Source organism: Neolamprologus multifasciatus, chromosome 14 (assembly GCF_963576455.1).
Source record: "Neolamprologus multifasciatus chromosome 14, fNeoMul1.2, whole genome shotgun sequence".
NCBI classification, from domain to species: Eukaryota; Metazoa; Chordata; class Actinopteri; order Cichliformes; family Cichlidae; genus Neolamprologus; species Neolamprologus multifasciatus.
Genome location: NC_140452.1, coordinates 34,482,440 through 34,505,023, shown reverse-complemented (window position 1 = coordinate 34,505,023; position 22,584 = coordinate 34,482,440). Strand labels below are relative to the sequence as shown.

Here is a 22,584-nt window from a genome sequence, read left to right as displayed (position 1 = left end):
AATAATACTTCACAATGCAGCATACATACCCCGGATGCAGCTTCCAGCTCTTTCTGCTTCTTCTCAAAAATCTCATCATCGTCCTTATCCTTCTCAAACTCCTTCTGGCATCGATTTAGCAGCAGCTTGCGAAAATTTACAGTGGCTCCTGGTTTATCTGGAATTTCGACTCTAAGCTGAAAAAAGCAGAGAAAGAAAACATATGTTAAGTAAATGGCAAAAGAAGACAGGGTGCAAGCTCAGTGTTGCAGTGGCTCCTCAGTCCCTCAATCCCATCACTTAGATCAGTGGCCCAGACACGTGGCACTAATTTGAGTTCATCACTGGAGACTCAAAGACATTTGTAAACTAGCAGTACGAGGATTGACACCACTGCAAAAGCATTGTTGCATCTGCCAACCCCAGTGTCAATCTATTACAAACCATTAGGGCTGCACGATTTTGCATAAAATGAGAATCACGATTTTTTTGCTTAGAATTGAGATCACGATTCTCTCACGATTTTCTTTTCCAGTATAAATATTTATTGCACTTATTAACTGCACATCAACTTCGTAACAGTTGAGACTGAACATAAAAACAATAAATAAACATAAAAACAACAAATGTCTCACATTTTGTCGTTGCCGCAAAATGTTGTACTGCTTGAAATTCCGTCTCCACCGTTGCTGACACTGCGTGTATAGACCAGGTAGTGCAACAATAGAAAAATTGTGTGTAGCTATTGTCTAGGGTGTTGATCATTTTCCTAAATCCCTCGTTTTGCACAGTGTTAATGGGAGCCATATCTTTGGTCAGGTGATAAGTAATAGCCTCCGTAATTTCTTTGTGCCTGCGGGAGTTTGACGGGTATAGGGAAGCGCTGTATAAGGTTCCCGTTATTGATGTTTGGGTGGTTGACCGGGACGGATTTTCTCCAGTCACTTTCTCGTCATCCCTGACGTGCTCTCCGTTGTTTTTTCCCTGCCATTTTTAGCAGCCAGCTTCTGTATCACGTAGTATAAGGCTCCGCCCTTGTCATTTGTTGAACAGGAAGAGTGAGCGCTTGTTTTCATGCAGATTACGTCCTCGATCAAAATGCGGTACAATCGTCATCGTCTTTTTTCTTCTTTTTTTTTTAAATCGTTGTCATTTGGAAATGAGATCGCACACAAGTATGAATTGAGATTGTGATTTTCTAACGATTAATCGTGCAGCCCTACAAAACATGATGTCACTTTTGGGGTGGAGTTCGGGCTTCCTGCATTGCCAACAACTACATTTAAGATCGAACAATGTTATTTAAAAAAACAAAAACAACAACAGCAAAAAACATATATACATGCACACACACACATTTATACATATAAAAAATATACAGTACAGTTAGTTATCTCACTTCAGAAGTTCAATTAAAAAAAAATGGTGCCCTACAATACCCCCAAGTCGCTTCGCTCACTGCTTAAACATCGTCTCACAGTCACTTCTATTTATTTTATTTATTTCAATTAGGCACAGGAAGCCACTGCAGTATTCTCTTGAATGTTAGGTGTCATCACCCAGACAATACTGGCACATAAGTGCTGATATTAGAGGAGAAAAGTCAAAACGGGAACCAAAGACGTTGCTGAGTGTTATGTTGTTCTTTCAACAAAGCCTCAAGTTTTCAAACAGTCCCAAGGTCTCCCTTGATGTATCTGTGAATGTCTGAGCTCTGGTGCTGGAAAATAATTAAAATGGTGGCAAAAACCAACCGGACACTGTACAGATGCAGCTGCGGCACACCGCGCTAAGTTACAAAATCAAAAGGCGCATGACCAGCCAAAGTGCCGGCAAGATTGTGGTGTGCGACAAAGGATGTGATGTCAAACTAGGCACAGCCAGTAGCGCAAAGCGAGCATAATGACCCTGTAAGAGTTCATCTTTCACCATGTTTCTATGCTGTGATTGCAAGTAATCACAAAGGACCACAAATTGCTCGACTACATTGCAGCCACTCCCCAACTCTCTGTGAATGGTACTCATGGCCATTAATCTTGACAATTTGCATATTAATGATCGTGAAACTGACCTCAAGGCCTTTTGTTACTCAGTGGTGCTAGTTTCAGTCACTATGCAAATGCACGGTTTGTGAAGGTTGGAGAAACCTGCAGTCAGCTGATACCGTTTTAAATGTTTAGCTAATATCTATGTTCTGCTATGTCATGTTAATCACTCATAGCTGTGTGTGAACAAGCTTAAAAGTGATTTTGTGTTCTGTGTTTGGTAAAGCATGTATTACTTCCTCTTCATTTACCGTTTATCCATCAATCACACAACAATATGATACAGACTTGACATATCGACAAATCTCGCGGTAGAGTGCTACAGGCAAAATCTCTACCGTTGGCCAAATTCATATCGTTTCTACCATATACCGTTTATACCGCCCACCCCTACTCTGCTGCATAAGTTAAACATATAAACAACAACACTTCCATTGTAAATATTCAAGCATCTATATTGGGTGAGACATCACTTACCCCCATAAGGCAGCGGCACATGTTGGCATAGGCCACAGAGAAGTCTGGTTCAGAGATGGCCTTTTCAAAGGTGAGGTCTATGACTCCTTTCAACCGCTCTTCTGTGTCAATGGTCAGTTCTGTTACTTGTTTCATGAGCTGCTGAAACTTTTGGGGGGTCAGTTTATTGAGGATGCTGCGCACCCGTTTAAACAGCTCCTGGGTCTTGATCTGCTCTGGTTCACTCTCATCTACCTCCTCTGCCCCACGGCTACGAGTGCTTTTCTTCACTGAAGACTTCCACGCCTTCTCTGCTTTGTTCAGCTGCACCTCATCACTGAGTGGCATGCTGCTGATGATTTTCCTCAGTTCTTTCCTCGGCATTTGTTGAGAGCGACGTGGTCCGCCAATCCCCATGCCCATACCTGGAGACTGTAAGGGAAACATCAAAACATGATTTAATTGAAGTAATAATTCAATTGGAAAGTGCTGGGTTACACAAAGAAAAATTGAACTCACTGGTCCTCTGCTTCCTCCTCCCATGCTGGGCCTGCCAAGGTTGGCAAAGGAGGGCGTGAAGTCAGGGCCGCAGTTCATTCCTGGAAGGCGACTGGGGTCGAGTTGTCGCAGAGGTGTTTTATTAGCCTGAAAAGACAGAAAGCAGGATGGGAACTTAATTACAATTTCCACTACTATGTGATCTAGACATGTTTTTTTTTTGGTCTTATTTCACTTAGACTAGACGTTAGGGTAAATCTTTGCACCTTGTCCAGGACAACATCACTGATGGCTGGTAGACCCTCGGGTTTGTTCATACTGGCTGAGATGAACTGGAATCCCAGAAGAAACTCACGGTCATATTTCTTCTTCTCTTCTGTGTTTATTGGCATCCATTGTTCTGAAACAAACAGAAAACAGAAGATGTCTTCTTGTTAAAAGACATTTCACAACATATGAGAGGAGGAAGGTAGACCACTCAATGAATAAATTCTGTCAAGTTTCAGACACCCACCCTCTTTGTACTGATACTTCTTGTCAGTGGCAGTCGGATTGAGAGGATCCGGCTGAATATTCTCAGCATCCAGCTTGTCCTCCTTGTCCTCCCAGGTTAAGTCTGCCTCCTCTTGGGCAGGAGGAGCAGTGGCAGGGGGCTGGGGCTCTGGTGCTGGGACTGGCTCAGGCTCTGGTGCAACCACCTTTTGCTGCTTAGTCAGAAAAATCAGTTTGGTATTTAGGAAGCTCATAAATATGAGCTTCATTAAGACATTACAGTAAAATTCAGCAACTGCAGTTCGTCTTATGTCCCTTGAAAGGGTTGATGACTAGTTTCTTTTTCAGCTTCAGTGGATATGGAGTAATTGCAGATTAGTTACAACAGGCAAGAAAAGTATGAGAATGAATGAACAAATACATCATCGATCAGATACCTCCTTAAAGGCATCCAGGAGGTCTCCCACAGCCTCCTTTTTGTTTAGATCCTTCATTTTTCTTTTTTTCTTTGGCACAGACACAGCAGCTAGAGAAAGAAAGACAGGCAGCCTCAGATGAGCTCAAAAATACCGCATCTGACAGAAAATCTAAGGATGACTCAATTCTCAGTTTGTAGAAAGCAGAAACAAATGACTAAAATAAATCAAACTTGGGGAAGTGACTAACCTTGCATAGTAGTTTCTACAGGGGCAGAGGTGACCGTCTGTGGGGGAGAAGGAGTGTCTTCCCTCTCCTCTGCTGTAGGAGGGGGAGGAGTGGGCACCTTTTCTGGGGTGTTGTCAGTTATTGAAACTGTCTCTGTAGGAGAAGACGTCTCTTCCGTGGTGCTAGACTGGGGCACTGGAGTGTCTTCCTTAACATCCAGAGTGGCTGCAGGAACAGTTTCTGAAACCTCAGGCTGGGCAGGTGCCGCCTGAGGTGGTTCCACTTCTTGAGCACAGGGTGCAGGGGTTGAATGTTTAACAGGTGGAGGTATGGCTTCTAGATATAGTCCTGCCTGAGCGACGTCTGCAGATGTCTGTATTATCGGCTGCTGACTGACATCTGGTTCAGCTATGGGGCTGTCGTCACGTTCAGCTGTGTTGACGGCAGGCGCTTCGGGGTCTTGAGGGGCTGGGAGCGGCAGCCCGTTGGGTAGTCGGAGCTCCTCAGGCTGTGCAATTGGAGACTCCAGAGGGTCCTCTAGGTGACTTGGTGGTAACGTGACCGACAGCCTTTCAGGTTCCAACTCGGCCACACCATTAGTGGAGGAAGGAGGAGTTTGGGGTGTGTCTACTGACATCACATTCTCTTCTGCTTTAGTCTCCTCTTCCTTTGCCACCTCCTCTTTTGCCTCTGGTGCTTTATTGTCAACTTTGTTCAGTGCAGCAGAGGTGGGGACAGGATCAGGAAGGGGTGCAGGATAGGCAGGTATCTCAGGTGCTGACTGGGGAGGGGGTGTAGGTTCCCTGTGAGATGGAGGCGCATCCATCACATCTGGAACAGGAGGGCTCGGTGCAAGTGCAGAAATAGTGTTAATAGGCGTGTTCTCAGCTTCTGACAGAGGAGCGGGTAACGGGGTCTTAGTGTTCGTATCAGAGGTGTTAGCCTCTGTAGGGATGGAGTCGCCTTTGTGAAGTTCAGGGGTCTTTGCCACAGGTGGAGGTGTAGGTTTCCTTCTGTCATCTGAAGGGTCAAAAGTCAGAAAAAAAAATGACACAGTTATATTCGTGTTTTTACAATCAACACTGAATACATCGTTTCTGAAAACCTATAAACAGATATTCATCCACAGGTCAACTATGTGAGGATAATAAAGCTTTTTATGTTATATATCTACACCTCATTCAACCCCCTTCCCAAAATAAACCAGCTTCCCTGTTTTCCTACACTTGGGCGAGCCACTCAAGTTAACAACTTATTTTAACTATGTTTAAATCCAGCAGAGAGAATGGCACCAAGCAGCATGGATTTACTAGGAAAATTCTCATCACTCTTATTTTGAAAGTGGTGCTTGATAGCAGTTGTGTGCACTTCCATACAGATAACCCTACTTAACCTTAGTTGGAAAAATTACCAATCATGCGATGCTGACTGCTCAAGATTCACCAAGATACTTGTTGTTCACCACGGGGCTCCTCGATGCTCACACAGACTAAAATATGTACAAACAACTGAACAGTGAAAAGGAAATGTGTTTCAACTAAGAACTGCTTATGCCCACAGGCTGTGATTTAACATGCCTTATATCCACATAGATGGCTTGTTTCATGAATCAAGTTTGGTCTCCAGTTACTTTAACAAGATATCCAAAGTAAAGAAACATTAAGTCATACATAGCGCAGGCTCTATCTGTCCTTTCTCCTAGCTTCTTTAAACAGTTATTGCTGTTTACTGGTAGAAGTCAATCTTAACAATTAAGTAATCACAAGATGAAAACATTAACTGGAATCATTTCATTTTATAGGTGAATTTAAGACCTATTCAAAGTAAAAAATGGTTATGAAAGTACAAACGGCTAAGCAGGATGCATACAAATAACAGTTATCAAATTAAATCAAATCAATTTATTTATATAGCACTTTTCACAGGATAAAAACCACAAAGTGCTTCACAGTAATATAAAACAGAAATACATAAAATACATTAATAATAAAACACAGCACAAATCTAATTAAAAGCCAATCTAAATAAATGAGTCTTAAGCTGCTTTTTAAAAGAGTAAATACAATCAAGGCAACGTAATGATGTAGGGAGAGCATTCCACAACCTGGTGGAGTTATAAAGTTCGTAGTAAGTAAAATATGTATCGACTGTGTTCAAGACTCTGCATGTGCCACTCACCTGGTCTAACCAGTGCTGGTGTAGTAGCAGCTGGGACACTCTCACCGTTGGCCTGGGTCAATGACGTACTTTCTGATCCAGATGTCTGGTGGGAGACATACACACAAACTGAAAGGTGAGCTTACAATTGAGGTTAACACTTTTTTTTCTCCATTTGAATATTGGGGGAAAAAGGAAAAGAAAAAACAGGCTCAAATCCCAGCTGGTTTTAAAAGCCACGTGTCAAAGTGCCAGTCAGTTTAATTTTGACAGATTATAGTGTATCACATTGGAAATGGCTATCAGCATTTTTTCCAAGCAGTAACATGTGGGCAGAGCATGTGAGTCAATTCTAGTCCTTTCTGTTTTTTTCTATATTTTAATATGGACCCCAGAAAGCAGTAGTTGTCAGGTAACGTCACTTTCAAGTGTATGAAATTATAAAAAGCGAACAGTGTGCTTGTATGGCCGCTCTCCTGAGTACTGTTAGTTAAGAATGTGGCTCTGTGGCTTACCTGAGGTGGGGTTGGGGTGGAGCCACTACGGCCCCCTGACATAATCTCTTCTGTGATGTCTCGACCTCCTTGGTTTGGGTCTCTTATTCTGATCTGTGGAGGAAAGAAAGTAGATGAGCTACTGGTGTAAGTAAAAAGAACAAAAGATGAGGGTGAGGGACAGCAGGTAAATAACACAGACAACACTTTAGTTGAAACTAACTTCAAATGAAGAATAAAGGCAGGAGAAAAAAACCTGCTTCCCATGGTGCAGTGCCTACATTCGTCTTTTTTCCACAGTCCTCCCTTTAGCTCTTATTCACTAGCTTGCCTCATTGAATGAAAGCTACATTTCTTCACTGAGGCACACAAAATCCAAACTCTAACCACCATGCAAATTCCTCTGCTGCCCAACTGAATGTGCTTCAGCCTCTGAGTCACCAGAAAAGCTGTCTGACTGAGCGTGAATTAAATTAAACCAACTTGAAGCTAAACAGCGAAACAAAACTCCACTGCTGCTTTAAGCCGTTGTTGTTGAAAAAGCCTGCTCACACGAAGGCAAAACACAATCAGATCTGACAACAGAATGCATTCCTGTGTACACACTGCACTCTTCTTATATGTTACAAACGCGTGTTTTCTCAGTCACACAAAGTAACAATGAATTCAGGAGTCCAAATGCTGCTAACTTCAGTGACACCAGCCATTCCTAGAAAAGGATTAAACCGTTTTTAACACTTTTGCACTCTGACCTACTTTTGATAGTATTAGCTCAACCATGCTGACCTTTACCTGATTCAGCCTGCTTGCAACTCCTCTCCCAGAGTGCTACAAACCCCAGTGGGCCTCTATCATCCGAGGGCTGGAGTAACAGATCTGGCTGGCTTAGGGCTGGACTTTAAACCCCCACCAAAAAAAAAACAAAAAAACAGGACAGTGGGTGGATAACAAGTAGCTCCTTCTCAACTTAGCTCCCACAATAGAAATCCAGCACGAGACAGAAGAGCTATACGGAAGACAGAGCAGGGCTGGGCCTGACTCTCAGTACGCTGGCTAACGACTTGACCGTTTCTCATATGCTAAACAGAAGAGGAAAAAAACTGGCCTTGTAACGCTTTGGTATTGGAATGTGCAAACCCCCGCCCACAGAAACTAACAAACAGTTAAAGGGGCCAGAGTGTGAAGGAGGGGCAATTGCAGGGAGAATGGGAGGGTTTCCAGGAACAAAAAGTTGTCAAATGAACAACTGAAGGTTTACCATAAGAAACTCCCCGTTTCCTCAATCCCGCTCTCTCTCTGTTCAGTCATCCTGCACACTCTCTTCAAGTTAGACTTTTTTCTGATTTTTGAGAGCAGAAAAGAAAATGTAGAATTGGAGCAGGAAGGGGGGGTGGGGTGCCACAGCAGCAGAGGAAGGCTGACTGTTTAGCCCTTCCGGCTCAAACGGGGGAGGAGACTGGTGGCCACGTGGAGCTGAGCTATGTGCTGACATGTCCTCCACCCCCCACCCCGCTGAACACTCTCTTTGACGTGGGGTGATAGTGAGAGCACACAAACAGGGGAGTAGAGAAAAAAAATGGCATTTAGTTCTTGCAAGTCAGCTGGTATCCGATTTTTGCACGGAGAGACCACTAGCAACAAACACTTTAAAAAGCTACAAACCCAGACACATACACACACAACACTACCTCTGTGTGAAGCTGCCTTTATCCGTTCACAGTAGAACCTAATTTCTGTCAATGTGCCCTGTACAAGACACCAAATCTCTTGGTGCTCCTTTAAAGCACATCACTCCCGAAACTCAAGGAATGCAAGTCTTGTAGTGTGCACATGCGCACACACAAACCCCAGCCCTTTATATTAACAGCCAAAGCACAATGTAATGTAATTACAAGCAGATATTTTGTGTGATATCACCAATGACATTTATCATCTTGCAACCAGAGCTTCACATTTTGTGTGTCTCATAGATCACGTACAGTGGATCGCTCACTTTTCAGACTGAGAAAAGCAGCAGGTTACACTGTTCAGTCAAATGTAAGCATTGCTGCAGATGTCGCAGATGTAAAAGGATGGTGACACAAGAGGGGCTTGAGTTCACAGAGAGCTACCACATACCAGGCGAGGGCCATTTTAGAGCACAGGGGGAACACTAGACATTTTGTTAAATCAGGGAATACATTGTACAGCAGCTCAGCTATACAAAATAAGAAGTTAAAGACAAGTTTATTAATATCTTTTTCAATCAGTAAATTGAATTCAGTGTCCCAATTCAAGCCTTAATCATAACAAGCAACAAGGATGTTTCTGTATCCCATTGCATTGTATTGAAACTGGATTACAATGATACACATACTTGCTCATAATGCTACAATGTGTCTCCAGTGACCATAAATTATCCATCTATAAATTGTGCAAAAGCTGCAGTAATACACACTATCTGACCAATACTTCTAATATAATAATATAATATCATGAAATCAAAAAGGCAACAACATTTTTGACTCATCTCAAATCCAGTTGCAAGACACCACTTTCATTATCAAGGACCTTCATTCATAATTTTCTTGTCAGGATTGTTTGAGTGCTGTGTTCACTTTTTTATATAGTGTCTCCTCTTTGATAACTTCCAAGGATTGTCTTTTGCTAATAACATATGATTATTTAAGATTATGTTAAGTCTGTCTAGAGAGATGTGGTGATTTTGCATAAAAGCAAATGTAATTGAGGATACACACAAGTCATAAGCAGATAAAACACATATCCTGTATCACATGCATCTCAAAGCAGCACAGAGAGTTTGTGGCACATTTTTGAATTAGGAATGCTGACTGTACCTGTTTGCGTTCCCGTTTGGTAGGGATGTGCTGGGCAGGCTGAGGGGGTGGCTGTGGTTGTTGAGGTGCAGGATTCATAATCACAGGTCCTGCCTGGACCGAGGGGGTGAACTGTGGCTGTGCAGGGTAGTAGGCCCCTGCTGTGAATCACAGACAGAAGAATGTAAACCAAGTCATATTGACTTAACATAAACACATCAACTTAAAACAAATACCACTTAAATAAATACCTTGCTTCTGGTTACCAGATAATTTTTTGTATATTTTCAGATAGTTTTAATTTTTGCTTTCATTTCGGATTCATTTCAATTAGTGTCAAGAGTGAGTTTGCTCACTTCAGTTTAAGTATGAATGTTTAAACATGAATGTTTTAAAGCTTCCTCAGGCTGATTGTGTTGACCAATTTAACCGAACTTGTAGCCCTTTTCCCCTAGTACCTCCTCGCTCGCCTTGCCTTGACTTTTTTTGGGATTTCTGAAACACCAATTAGGTGGTAGTACCTGGTACCAGGTACTTTTTTAGTACCTACTCGGCCGGGGTTCTAAGGGATCTGACGTGATCTAAAAAATGTGATGTCAGACTGCATGCCACTGATTAGCTAGTTAGTGGTGTCACACGATGTGTGATGAGAACGTCTCCTTCACAAAAATCAAAACCATCATTTTTCAAACCCAGCAATGATGTTAACGGCTACACAAAAAAAAAAAACCCACTGTGGTCTGAGAGTCTGTCAAAAAAAGGCATACACCAAGCAGCAGGAACACCATCGCCTCGGTGTCTCCATTGGTGTGGTATCCGTGTAGCATACAAATGATGTCACAAGCTACACTGGTATAGCAACGCCATGCACAGTCATGCATAGTCGATCGTAATGGAAAATGACCAAAACTGCACCTATTTTTTGAAAGGATGCCATAACAACAATTACTGTTTTCAACTAATTTTCAACAAATCCATTTTCCCCAATAGCAGAAAAATGATTTTGTATAAAACGAATTAAGGAAAATTTAAAATTCTAACTCAAAAATATGATAAATGACTTAGTTCATGTAATGTAATATTAGGGCGAAATATTATATTTCAGCAGTTAAAAAAGGGCAAATGTCTTAAACTCTTGCAGCTCCTTATTTTACGACTTTATTATCGTGTCTATTTTTGTTTAGCTCATTTCTACACAAACAGTAGCTAAGTTAATAACATCAAGTATCAGGTGATTTTAATTACTTATTTTCCTGGGAATAAATAATTCAATTAGATTCTTTCAGTAGAGATTTGCTAGAATAGAAACAACTGCCTAAAATCAGCATTTCACCAAATGCAACAGTTAAGCAAACATGGTACCAAGAAGAACCCCAAGTAGGTTTTCAGACCATGACACAGCAGTCTGCTGTGTCAGCTCAGCATTGGTGATCTCATAAGGAATTAAAAACTTATCACATTCACAAACTTGCCAAGAAAGCTGCTGCCAGTGTTACGCCCTCCTAAAGAGCAAGCAAATGCTTTTTGCATACCTGGTCAATACTGTCAACAAGACAAAACCACTCAGTGACATTACCTGGCCGTGTAACTGGCCTCAGCTACAGTTCAAAATCAGGTGTAGCCCACTTTTACAAGACTTAGACTAAAAAAAAAAACACAAACAAGAAAAACAAGAAGGACCCCCACCCCCCAAAACTCTAAACTGAAGAGGCCTCTCTTTCAGGTTGGGAGTAGCTAGCTCCTGCTCTGCTTCTCTCCCCTGCTGCATGCATTACAGTCTAACTCACATTACTGAGTCTGCATTGTTGCCCAGAAGCAGCACAGCCTAAATATAGTCAAAAACCCACACCGGCTGGGGGAAGACTGAGTGCGACATGGAAAGGGAGGGAAGAAAGTGAGCGATAGAAAGACAGAGAGAGGGAGAAGGTTCATAAAAGCAGAAAGCCAGAAGGCGGAATGAGACTTGGACAGTATCCCAATACTGTAAATAAGAGACCTGAGATATGACTCAAAGCACAAAAGTTTGCCATAAGAGGGGGATGGGGGGCTGCAAAGAGACACCGTCTAGAAAACACCTACCCTCAGAGTCCTCCTGCTCTCGAGAACCATGGTTGCCCATGTTGAACTGCTGCAGAATGTAAAGACTGTACAGAAATACAATTTAGAGGGGGTTTTCTCTTTAAACCCCCTCTCTAACTTTCTTCCCTGTCCTCTCTACAGGTGCCCTCTCAGAATGACTTCTTTTAGTCCTCAGCCCTCCCTCTTCCAGTGTGTCTCCATTTTGCTCCTCCCTCTGACCTTGCTGATTCCTCCCCACCTCCCTCCTCTTGAGTATAGTGGCAGACAAACTAAACTGTGCCATTCCGAGTGGCTCTGACTTCCCTGAAGACTCCTCTATCTCTCCACCACAGCCATGTTATCTGATCTTTGGTTAACACATAAGAGTCAAACGGATTTGGTGTGTGTGTGTGTAGGGGGAGGGCTGTTTCTATGTATGTGTGTTTTAAGAAACACTCCACCACATAGATGGCTGAATGGAGGCAAAATGATATTCTGGGATTATAACTATGACGAGCATAGATCTTAAGAGGGCAAAAAAAAAAAAAAAAAAGCATTACTTCCACACATGAATCCCTTTTTTGGCTCAAGACATCTTCATGAAGCAAGCAGCAGTGAAGTCAAGGTCCTCAGCAACCAGGTTTAAAGAGCCATGTCTTACAGTCACTGGACAGTTATTTTATGTCATGTGCCATCTGATTTCACGACATGCCAAGGGACTGTCAGAATGACTGATGCAACAGACACGCAGGAGATTATTTTCAGTGTCATAATAAACATGAAATCAGCAGGCTCAACAGCCACACAGCCCATTCCTATCAGCTGTAGCTCTGCTGTGGTGCAGACTGACACTTAAATGCACTTTTATGTGCCATCTCAGTCAAAAGTACAGAATGGGAAGTGTTTCTGTTAGGGTCAAACTATCTGGGTTTGTACAAGACGTGGGAGGGTTCAGTATTCAGACCACACATTTAAGTATTGTAAAGATTCACTCATTACTAAAACTCCACAGAAGTTTAAAATTTAGTAAAGCATTGTCAGACTGTTTGGGCAGACAAAAATGATCCTGTTCAAACTCCTATAGAGATTGAAAATGTGACGTCATTCAGGGGTAAAACCGCAAAGGATTCTGGGAACTCGTGGCAAGAGGTACTAGCGCACGCAGGCTTTCAATTGAAATGACATTACACAGCGATAAAAAGAAACACAAAAAATGGCAAGATGTTGTATTATTAACTGCAATAGCCGGTCGCATGACAGCCCTGGGAAGCCGACGGGTAAAGAGTTTTTATCGAGTTTTTATTGGTTTTTAATCGGATTACGTCGTTGAAGAGAAATTGTTCGAGCCATATTTCCGAAGTAACAAAGAGCGGACGGATGGCCTGGATTGCAGCCATTCAAAGACCAAATATAACGTCCCAGAACGCTCCAGCTCACATGTTAGTCTGCTCCAAGCATTCCCACAAAGGTCAGTGTTTTGTAGTAGTTAATACGTCATTTTTCATAACATAATTGGCGATATAGGTTACAAGCAAGTCTGGCGCTGAACAGAAATTGTCGCGCTATGCTCCTTTGTTTATTGTGCATAAATAGTGAATTGTCCTGACACAATATTGCGTTTCGCTTCTGTTATTACCATGGTACATTGACAAAAACATATACTTTTATTCACAGGGTAAAACAGTTTTGTATCACTAATTGCCCAGTAAGATTACAACATACAATATTATTGTCACTGCTACATTTCTGTAATGCAAACCAGAAATTATTTCCACTACTAATTAATTACCGTTGAGCTCAAAGGTCCTATTAATAAATGGTTAACGAATGTGTATTTATGAAGATGATTTGTGAGACTGGTAAACTTATGATACGTACAATGGTCTTTCGTTCTACACGGTGCATTTCAAGGTCCTGTACCCATCCGTCGGTAAACTGTACCTGGGCTTGTTGCAGTGACCTGAAGTTACTGAACTTCATGAGTGTATGCACTCACTCCAAGAACCGTATAATTATAAATGAGCGTATTTTGCGCTAACGTATTTTTTCCACTCTGTGTGCTTGTAAGGGTCTAACCCTTTCACTCCTTTGATTTTTTCCTCGTATGTTTTCTTTGCCTTTTCATCAAGTCTGTCTTTGTACGGACCGGCATCGTTCTCCTTTGTTTTGTACATAACGTTTTTGGGGGACAAAGAAAAAGCAAGAAGGTATTGGAACCGGAGAATGAACGTTTTGCGGTGCTGCAAATGCTTGCATTTGATGCGGTACTTGGATTGTTTTGCCATGAGTTCCCGGCATGCAATGTGCGACAGTCACGTGGTCTGTCAATCTCTATAGAAGAGCTGCTATAGAAGCTGTATAGGCCTTTGATGTGTGTGATTAAGGAGGTTCTGAAGAGGTTACGAGTCCACGGGGCAAACACAAAACACAATTATGCTAACATTTTAACATCCCCACCTATAGTATCTTCAGAATTCCTAATTAGCCAAGAGGAAGCCAGAGAACCTGAAGAAAACCCATGTGCAAACCTTGTATATACTCATTCACTGTATATAAAGGTCTGTCTGTCTGTCTTTGCACAGTTGGGGAGCGTATCAGGTCACATTTCACTGCGTGTTATACCTGTATAACCATGTATGTCACAAATAAAGAATCTTGAAATCTTGAAGAACATGGAAGCCTCACACAGAAAGCCTCTGGTTGGCCAGGAGGTTTTGACTCAGTTTTCTTGTTGTCAGGCAATGCAAAAACCTGCTACACCACCCTGCGCTACCATTGACACAGGGAGGCGTAGGAATACAGTTAAACTATAAGAATATGTTTGAACTTGCTGAAATCATCCAAGACTACATCGACATGTCAAATCCTGAACGGACACTAGAATTCATTCTCTTGTCTGTAATCTGAAGTTTGAGATTAGTGTATTCTCCTGATTAAATTTTTCTCATGACCAGTAAAGTTACTTTGGATTGCTCCTTTAATCAAAAGGGGGACAAAACCCCAAAGGTATGTGTGCCTACTACCAGAACTGATCAAGGGATTGTTTGCTTGTTAGGCCAATGTGTAGAAACTGTCCATAAAACAAATCTAACCATTTAAGGCCACTCATACTAAAAAGATCTTATCCTGAAAATGCATGTTAACAGTAGCAAAACTCACACAGAATAAATAACACTGGCACATTTTCCACACTGACTTCTCTTATAAGCAAAGACATGAACGTAATGGCTTGTTTATAGTCACTGCACTGGTTGTATCACACACCAAATGTGACAAGATCACTGTCCCACCATAATTTATAGTGATGCCAAGTAGGGATGGGTATTGATAAGATTTTCACGATTCTGATTCCATTTTCGATTCTGTTTAACGATTCGATTCTTTATCGATTCTTTTTAAAAAGGAGAACACTAAGGTCGATTAGCTTAGAACTTTGTTTTATATCTTCTCTTTGAACAAGATAGAAATTTAGGAGTAACATGGCCTTACAAACCCAACAGTGAGATCTTAAGAGATCCAGCCTATGGCTCTTCAATGGGTCCCCAGGAAAAAAAAAAATTGTAAATGTAAAATAATAAAATAAATATTTTTCTGTAGCAATAACAAAGTATAACATAAATTATTCTGTAGCAATTACACAAGAATATTCAGTAATGTCCCTGCCTACAATTAAACACATTCACTTACTGAAAATCGGGGCATCTGCTGTGGCAAATGGGTGCAAGCCTTTGACCACAAACTTAGTCACTGCTCGGTGACATTCGTCTATCCTGGCCTGAAAGGAGACGCTACCGGTAGACTGCAGTGAGAACTGCCAGCATCTGAGCCAGACTCTGTCTCTCTCTCTCATCATGGTCACCTAAATGCACAGTAATGGCAGGTTTTGTAATAAGGCAGATCGCGCTAACATAATATGCACTGCTAGTTGATTATTTACCTGCGGCATTAACGGGAGAGGACGTGCAAACGTTACCGCTGCTGCTGGGTTGAGATTCACGAGTCCGGAGCGGAATTAAAAAACACGACATTCATTTAAGGTTATCGCGTGTTTTGTGACCAAATGCTTTTGCATATTCGTAGTGTTTCCTCCCTTAAATGAAATATCTACGTTGCAAGTATTGCAAGTTGCCCTGTTGTCATCCGTTCTCGTAAAGTATAATCAAACTTTTGAGCATTTGAGCCACCATGTTTCCTGCCAGGTAAATGACGCTCCGCAACGTGGTGACGTCATACGGGGCCACTGGAATCGATAAGGGAATAGTTTGCAAAAATGCCAAACAATTCCAGGGAATTGAAACATTGGGAACCGGTTCTCAACAAGAACCGGGTTTCAATACCCATCCCTAATGCCAAGGGTGCGCCACACTTGCAGAGTGTGTGTTACCAAAATTTTCTCCAGAAAGTCTCTGCTTTTCATGCCTTTACAACAGCTCCTTCTGTGTAATCAGGAATGATCTGATCCCTTGTTATATCAGTGGAAAAAACCAATATGATTATACATTCCAACACAGTGGGCCAGGCTACAAACGTGAACAGGTCCACGACTGGCCAAAATGACACCAAAGAGCAGCTCACAATAGCATTTGTAAATGGTAAATGGACTGGTTCTTATATAGTGCTTTTCTACCCTTCTGAGCACTCAAAGCGCTTTACACAACTTGTGCATTCACCCATTCACACCCATTCGCACAAGCACATTGTTCTAAGTGCTTTCTAAGTAACATTCATACTCCGATGGATGCATTGGAGAGCAATTTGGGGTTAATATCTTGCCCAAGGATATTTGGCATGCAGACTAGGGGACTAGAGGAAGCCTAGTCTAGAACCACCAACCTTCCGATCAGTAGATGACCTGCTCTACCGCCTGAGCTACAATGTAACACCATTTTCAGAGTGTGTTTGTTTGTTTGTTTTGTGAGGGTTACAGTGGTGGGTATAAATATGCCTTCAGTCAAACGCACACAGATTGCTGTTCAGAAAGGAACTGCAAAATATCTGAAAATATAAATTTATATATGCAAAACATGTGAATTTACCATAAATTAATGCACAAGTCCAGACCTTCAGCCCTATACAGTTTAACTGTCCCATGCACAACCCAACACACACATACTCCACATTCAAGAGCAAATAGTGGAATCCTTCCTATGAGCAGTCTCATAGGAAGGATTGTGTTTTTACAGGTCTGCATTGAGGCCTCTGCATTCAGTTCAACAAAGACAACACATAGTTCAAATGCCTGGTAGGAGGAGGTCAGCAAGTTTGTTTCAGGGCATCACTAGGTTTTATGGTCCAATGACACACAGTTACCACTAGATGGAGGCACAGCACATAAGATCAGCAATAAATGTGTCTGTTGCAGCTATACTCAGTTGATGTGGAACAAAATGACTATGAGTAAATGTAAAATGAAGACACTTTTGTGTGTATTAAATATAATCATTGAAGGCTTTTATACTGTGATGTACATAAATTTTACCTCTATTACTAAGTGCAGATTTCTAAGGATGCTGTTGTGGGCCCATTTGTACATAACCACTTTGACACGAATAGTCAGCAACTTTAAACTTTTGGGGGAATGCAGCCACACCCATCAATAGGAACACAGTGCGAGTTGTAACTGCTATTCGTTAAGGTCATATGGTCCATGCTGGCTGAGAGAAGGTCATCTTTCCTGTTTATTCTCTCTCTCACGGTCTTTAAAATTGTCACTGCTTTTTATAACACCTTATACTCCACTCCTGTTCATTCTCATTTCATGTTAGCCAGAAGTGTCTCGCACAAAGAGATGCATAAATAATGAGTGGGTGGCAGGGGACAAGATGAATGTAATTATTAGAAATCTCAGAAGCGTGTAGTTTATTAAGGTAAGACGGTTATTTTCTTGTAAACACTTACATGAAGACAAACACTGAAAGAGTAACAAGTCAGAATTCCTCAACAACAAAAAAAAAAAAACAACAACAAAGAAGACTTCAGCTAAAGGCTGATCACTGTGCAATATGTGAGCAACTACTGAGGATTTAATGACATGTTACACAGCTTCCTGTAAAATGTTGCATTAATTTTTAAGATTCTGCTTCTTACTTTCAAGTCTCTTGATAATCTTGCACTCCCATCTCTCTCCAACTTCTTCACATTGCCACTCTTTCCCAAACTGAGATGCTCCTCCTATGTTGCTCTTACTCTAACAGCTGTTTGTTTCAGCCAAGTAGCCCCACGTCTTTCAAAGTCTTGCCCACGGCACAGTCACTACTCTGACAGTCTTACCATCTTTAAAGTCAGTCTTTAAACACATCTTTTTAAGCTTCTCTATTCCGTTTGATTTCAGATTAAGACATATTAACTTTTTGCTATATGGTATTTTCCTACAGTTATTTTATCTATACTTAAGATATACTTTTGTTTAATTGCTTCTAAGGGGTCCTTGAGTATGGTGAAAGGCACCTATAAATAAAATTTATTATTTTGGGTGGTGTTTTTTTTCACTTGACATTTTCCTCGCCTCTCACCCTTCCTATTTAAATTTTGTTGCAACTTGTCCTTGCGTTTCATTACAAAGTGTACTATCGATCTTCATAATTGTTTTTCTCTCCAACTGATTTAGTTTGCCAAGTGTAAGAATGGTGCTTGTTACTAGGTGAGTGGCACAGATGAGACTCAGGTAAAACCTCTTACCGTAAGTACCATATTCTGCAGGGCTTGTGCCTGGGTAATAGCCTGGGGTGCCTGTTGGGACTGGGAACTGCTGAGGTGTGGGAACGTAGGTTGGTGACCGGTACTGAAGAGGCAAACCAGAGAGCGGGTGGAAGATAGAAGAGAAGATAAATGGAGAAAAACAAAACATCATTAGATACAGATATAGATCACTAAAGTTGTAGAAGCAAAAAAAAATTTGAACACTTTGGAATTACAAGGATTTCATGCCAACCTCTAACATGGGCTAAAACTTGAATATTATAAAAACTATAAAGAATTCTGCCTTCAGTCTTTGGTTTGTTGTTCCCTCAGTGACTACAAGCAGCCTCAAACCATAAGGATCCCTCCATGATGCTTTACAGTTAGGAGGGAGACTGTGGTGTGTAATACAATTTTCTTGTTTCCTTTCAGAAGACTTCATTAGAATCTGAATTGCAAAACTAATGTAATGAAAAAAGTAATCTGCTTTTTTGTTACTTCTCCAAATAAGCAATCCATTACCGTTGTAATGTTGCTACATTTTCCTGTTCCTTTTTTTTTTTTTTTGCATTTGTGCACTTGCTTTCTATTTTTTGTGAAATGGGACACCCTTCACCCATTTGTGTTACTATGTGGCTCGATTAAACTATGTGAAACACAGCTTCAAAACTCTGGTGGTATGTTGAGGAGGAACTACTACATACTACTACATACATAGTGGCTATGCAATAAGGTGAAATCAATACACTCAGGTGCTTTTCTCAGGACTGTGACATATTGGTACTCAAAAGAGGTTAGTGCATTATACAAGGCTGCCATCTTTCAAATGTAGTACAGCAGGAGACAGTTCACCTCAGAAGTGTTCTTGTGTCTGAATATAATTGAATAATGACGTTTTTTGTCCTTAAGATGTGCAAACAGACAGAAACCAAATTGTCTTTATTTATAAATGAGAAGCACCTCTACAACCCAAGTAGCTGCAAATGGGTATCTCCAGACACCGGCACATTTTCACACATTTGGATAAGAAGACCAGACCACATTTTCTGAGTAATCAAAGTAGAAATCCTGGTAATTTCTGCAACAAAATTACAAATGCCTCTGCACCATTAACCACTTTGAGCAGTTTGAGTCACTAAGCCTCATTTTGTGGATGCAGGGTTACAAAATTTATCTAAATAAAAAATTAATGCATTTTTAATAGAGCTAACAAACCTATATTTTCAATTTAATTCCATCTTATTTTTATAGCACCACCAAATTACAACAGTTGCCTCAATGAGCTTTATATTGTAAGATATAGACCCTACAATACAATACAAAGAAAACTTCTAGCAGAAACAAAAAAAACCAAAAAAAACAAACCACACACACAAGTTGTGCCCCCTACCTGTGACTGTATGATGTAGGCAGGTCCCTGTGGCGAACTGGGAAAGGGCAACTGTTGCTGGGGGATCATCATCATTTGGGAGCCAGGGCCTGCCTGGTAGACGTGGGTGGGGGTCACAGGCCGAGGAGCACTGCTGGGTGGGATACCTCTTGGCCCACTGCTGGGAGGCAGGTTGGGTCTGTTGGGGTAGTAGGGCTAAGAAGATAGTAGAAAAGCAAAGGTGAAGCAAGTGTGGGTTGTGAAAAAGACAAGAAGAAATATGGTGTGATGGACCACAGAGAAGAAAGAAAAACAAAACAGGACCATTTGCTACCTCTCTGAAACCTCTGACATGAATAAATGCCCTTTGCATTATTTTATCTCTTGGACCCAGGGAAACTAGCTTGTTCAGCCTAATAATAAGCTCACAGTGTGTTTGTGAATCTGTGGCTCGACTCCAACTGGAAACATATTGGCCCTGTCTGCCAGCAGAGATAAAGCAGCTAATGCTGGTTCATTCAGAGCCTCCTCATTGACATTCTGCTGCTGGCCTGGGAGCTAACTGCTATAGCCAGAAAAATGACACCAAGCCAACAAAGCACAACACTGCCAAATATTAGGCTCACACATATGCACTCCTCCAGAGGGTGAAAGAAGGGAAAAGTGGAGGGAAAAACTGTGAGGAAAGAGAAAACCTGAGTTACCTGTAGCGATCTGAAGCTTCCCTTCAGCAGCACAAGCACAGATCACACACAGACACACATTCAATAGAAGCAAGAAGAAGGTGGGAAGAGAAAGAGTGAGAAAAGGAAGGCATGACAATCAGTTAGAGGAAAGCGCCCAGAAACCACCAAATCTTAGCTAAGCAGTGAATTAACAAGCAGCATGCAGATAAAAGGCACAACAGTGAATCCCAGTGAATCAGGCCTAGCTGCATTTCTGAAATGTTGGTGCAACATTTATGCATTTTATTATAAAGCATAACCCAAATGCAATTTAACCTTTATCACAGTAAATTCAATATTTACTTAAAACATTAACTTCAGTTATCATCAAGTTAATTTTGCATTATTGGGCAATGTTAATTACATAAACGTAAAATGTAAAATAAACATAAAATGTTAAAAATATTATCATGTAGTCTCTGAATCAGGAACCACCAGTTTGTGGTCATTTTATTCCTGAAATCTTGGCCTTCTCCACTGCTTCTCACATGCATTAAAATGGTAGAAATCCCCCTCCCACCCTCAAGTTAGTCAGCTGTGCTGTTAGTACCTGTTGATGTATAGGCCGGGGCCCAGGGGCAAACTAGAGGAGGAGAGGCAGACAGGACAGAGATTAAAGACAAAAGCTCAAACTCCATGCTTCACTCCCCACTAACAGGTTATTTCAGTTCTGTACGTTTCCAACTGGAGCTCATCATATGAAAATGGCTGTCATAGCATGTGCTTTTTCTTAACTTGCCCTATATTTTTTTTAATTATTAAATTTTTTTACAAGGCTACATACAAAATATTACAGATCTGATATTAATGTATTAATCAAGCTGCCTTTAAGCTGATTGCATTTACTCAAATCAATCAGGGGCAGTAAGAAACAAAAGAATTTAGATCATGTAGATTAAGCTCCAATACTTCATAAGACATGTAATGAAGACCACAGTGACCGTTTACATTTCGCAGAGCTGGAGGAAAGTTTGCAAACAGACATGCAGGCATTCTAAGAACCCTATACATTTAGGATAGTGCCAGTGAGTAGAAGTTTTGCAAAACTGCACAATAGCATTTTTACCCTGCGTGGTTTGTCTGGACTGATCAGATGCAAGTTAGAAATAAACAAAAATATTTGCATTGCACCACAAAAATGAACTTGTGTAGAAAGCAATGAATCCAATTTGTAAATTGTCATGCTTCTGACTAGATAATATTTTCCCTGATGGAACAGTCGTTTCTGAGGAGTGAGCAAGCCTACCTGTCGGGGTTGTGGTGTTGGGTTCATTTGTGGAGGTTGGGTGGCAAACACTACAGATGGGGGCTGCCCAGGGGGGAATGAGGGCTGCAGAAGACAGGAAGTGAGAACAACAGCAGAAGAGCGTTAAGAGAGCCAAAAAGGTGAGGCTGTAGAATCCCACAACTGTGTAAAGGCTTTACTGTTTATATTACAGACATCTTTTCCGATTTATGTTTATGGGGTGTAGACAACCGGCAAGTAAGTACTTTATAGCTATTTTTGAGACAAAGTAAAAAACACACAAACACCAAAATAAATAAAATCACAATTAAAAATAACAGTGCTTAGCTGGATAGTTACAAAGATGCTGCAGGCTATTCTGGCCCCTGACAATATGATGGCAAGATAATAATAATAATAAGCTCATAGTGTGTTTATGAATCTGTGGCTCGACTCCAACTGGAGTCCAGTTATAATATTCAAGTTTTCGCCCACGTTAAGAGGTTAGCATGATCTGAAAAAGACAGTCATAGACATCATTCCAGTTAATTACTATGGAGGACATCAACTGCTGTGGGACTTTCCACAGTATTGTCAAAAAACACAAGACTTGCGTCTGCTGCAGCTGTCCTCTATCAGAGAACCTCTATTGTTGAGTGATCTACTTTTCATTATCTTCACAAAGCACTTCAACGACTGCCCTGGCTCTTAGAATACACAGTGAGAAAGAAAACCACACCCTTGTAGAGCCAATATGCAGAGTTAAGTAACGCTGCATCTTACCTGTGAAAGGCCGGGGGAAGGGGCAGGGTGGGGAGTGGATGGGGGTCCCGTTATAGGCTGTGGTGCTTTATTCATTTCATGGAGCTCTGCATGGGGAGGCAGATGTGGACCTGTGTACAAGTCTGAAAAAAGAAATGACCAAAGGGTTAAACTGGTCTTTGGTG

General features: G+C 41.3%; 1 protein-coding gene and 1 non-coding gene across 11 annotated transcripts in view; both read right to left on the bottom strand.

Annotated features, from left to right (window-relative positions):
* The window catches only part of LOC146504495 (eukaryotic translation initiation factor 4 gamma 1-like), a 40,318-nt gene that overhangs the window by 8,905 nt on the left and 8,829 nt on the right, over positions 1-22,584 (bottom strand). For 2 of the 10 annotated variants that reach the window (XM_085131627.1, XM_085131628.1), the window contains exons 3-17: positions 22,421-22,542; positions 21,659-21,742; positions 20,963-20,995; positions 20,392-20,412; positions 19,709-19,903; positions 18,319-18,421; positions 9,604-9,743; positions 6,788-6,880; positions 6,294-6,378; positions 4,137-5,135; positions 3,908-3,996; positions 3,493-3,685; positions 3,245-3,378; positions 2,502-3,125; positions 30-176 (exon numbers count right to left, since the gene is read on the bottom strand). In XM_085131627.1, the coding sequence (XP_084987753.1) occupies positions 30-176; positions 2,502-3,125; positions 3,245-3,378; positions 3,493-3,685; positions 3,908-3,996; positions 4,137-5,135; positions 6,294-6,378; positions 6,788-6,880; positions 9,604-9,743; positions 18,319-18,421; positions 19,709-19,903; positions 20,392-20,412; positions 20,963-20,995; positions 21,659-21,742; positions 22,421-22,495 (3,015 nt within the window). In that variant the 5' untranslated portion in view covers positions 22,496-22,542. Of the gene's footprint in view, positions 1-29; positions 177-2,501; positions 3,126-3,244; positions 3,379-3,492; positions 3,686-3,907; positions 3,997-4,136; positions 5,136-6,293; positions 6,379-6,787; positions 6,881-7,558; positions 9,497-9,603; positions 9,744-11,661; positions 18,141-18,318; positions 18,422-19,708; positions 19,904-20,391; positions 20,413-20,962; positions 20,996-21,658; positions 21,743-22,420; positions 22,561-22,584 lie in introns of those variants that run through there. The other 8 variants (XM_085131629.1, XM_085131631.1, XM_085131630.1 and 5 more) reach the window with 8 other exon arrangements.
* LOC146504496 (small nucleolar RNA SNORD66) lies at positions 255-329 on the bottom strand. The gene has a single exon (XR_014869136.1). It is a non-coding gene; the product is annotated as a small nucleolar RNA SNORD66 (small nucleolar RNA).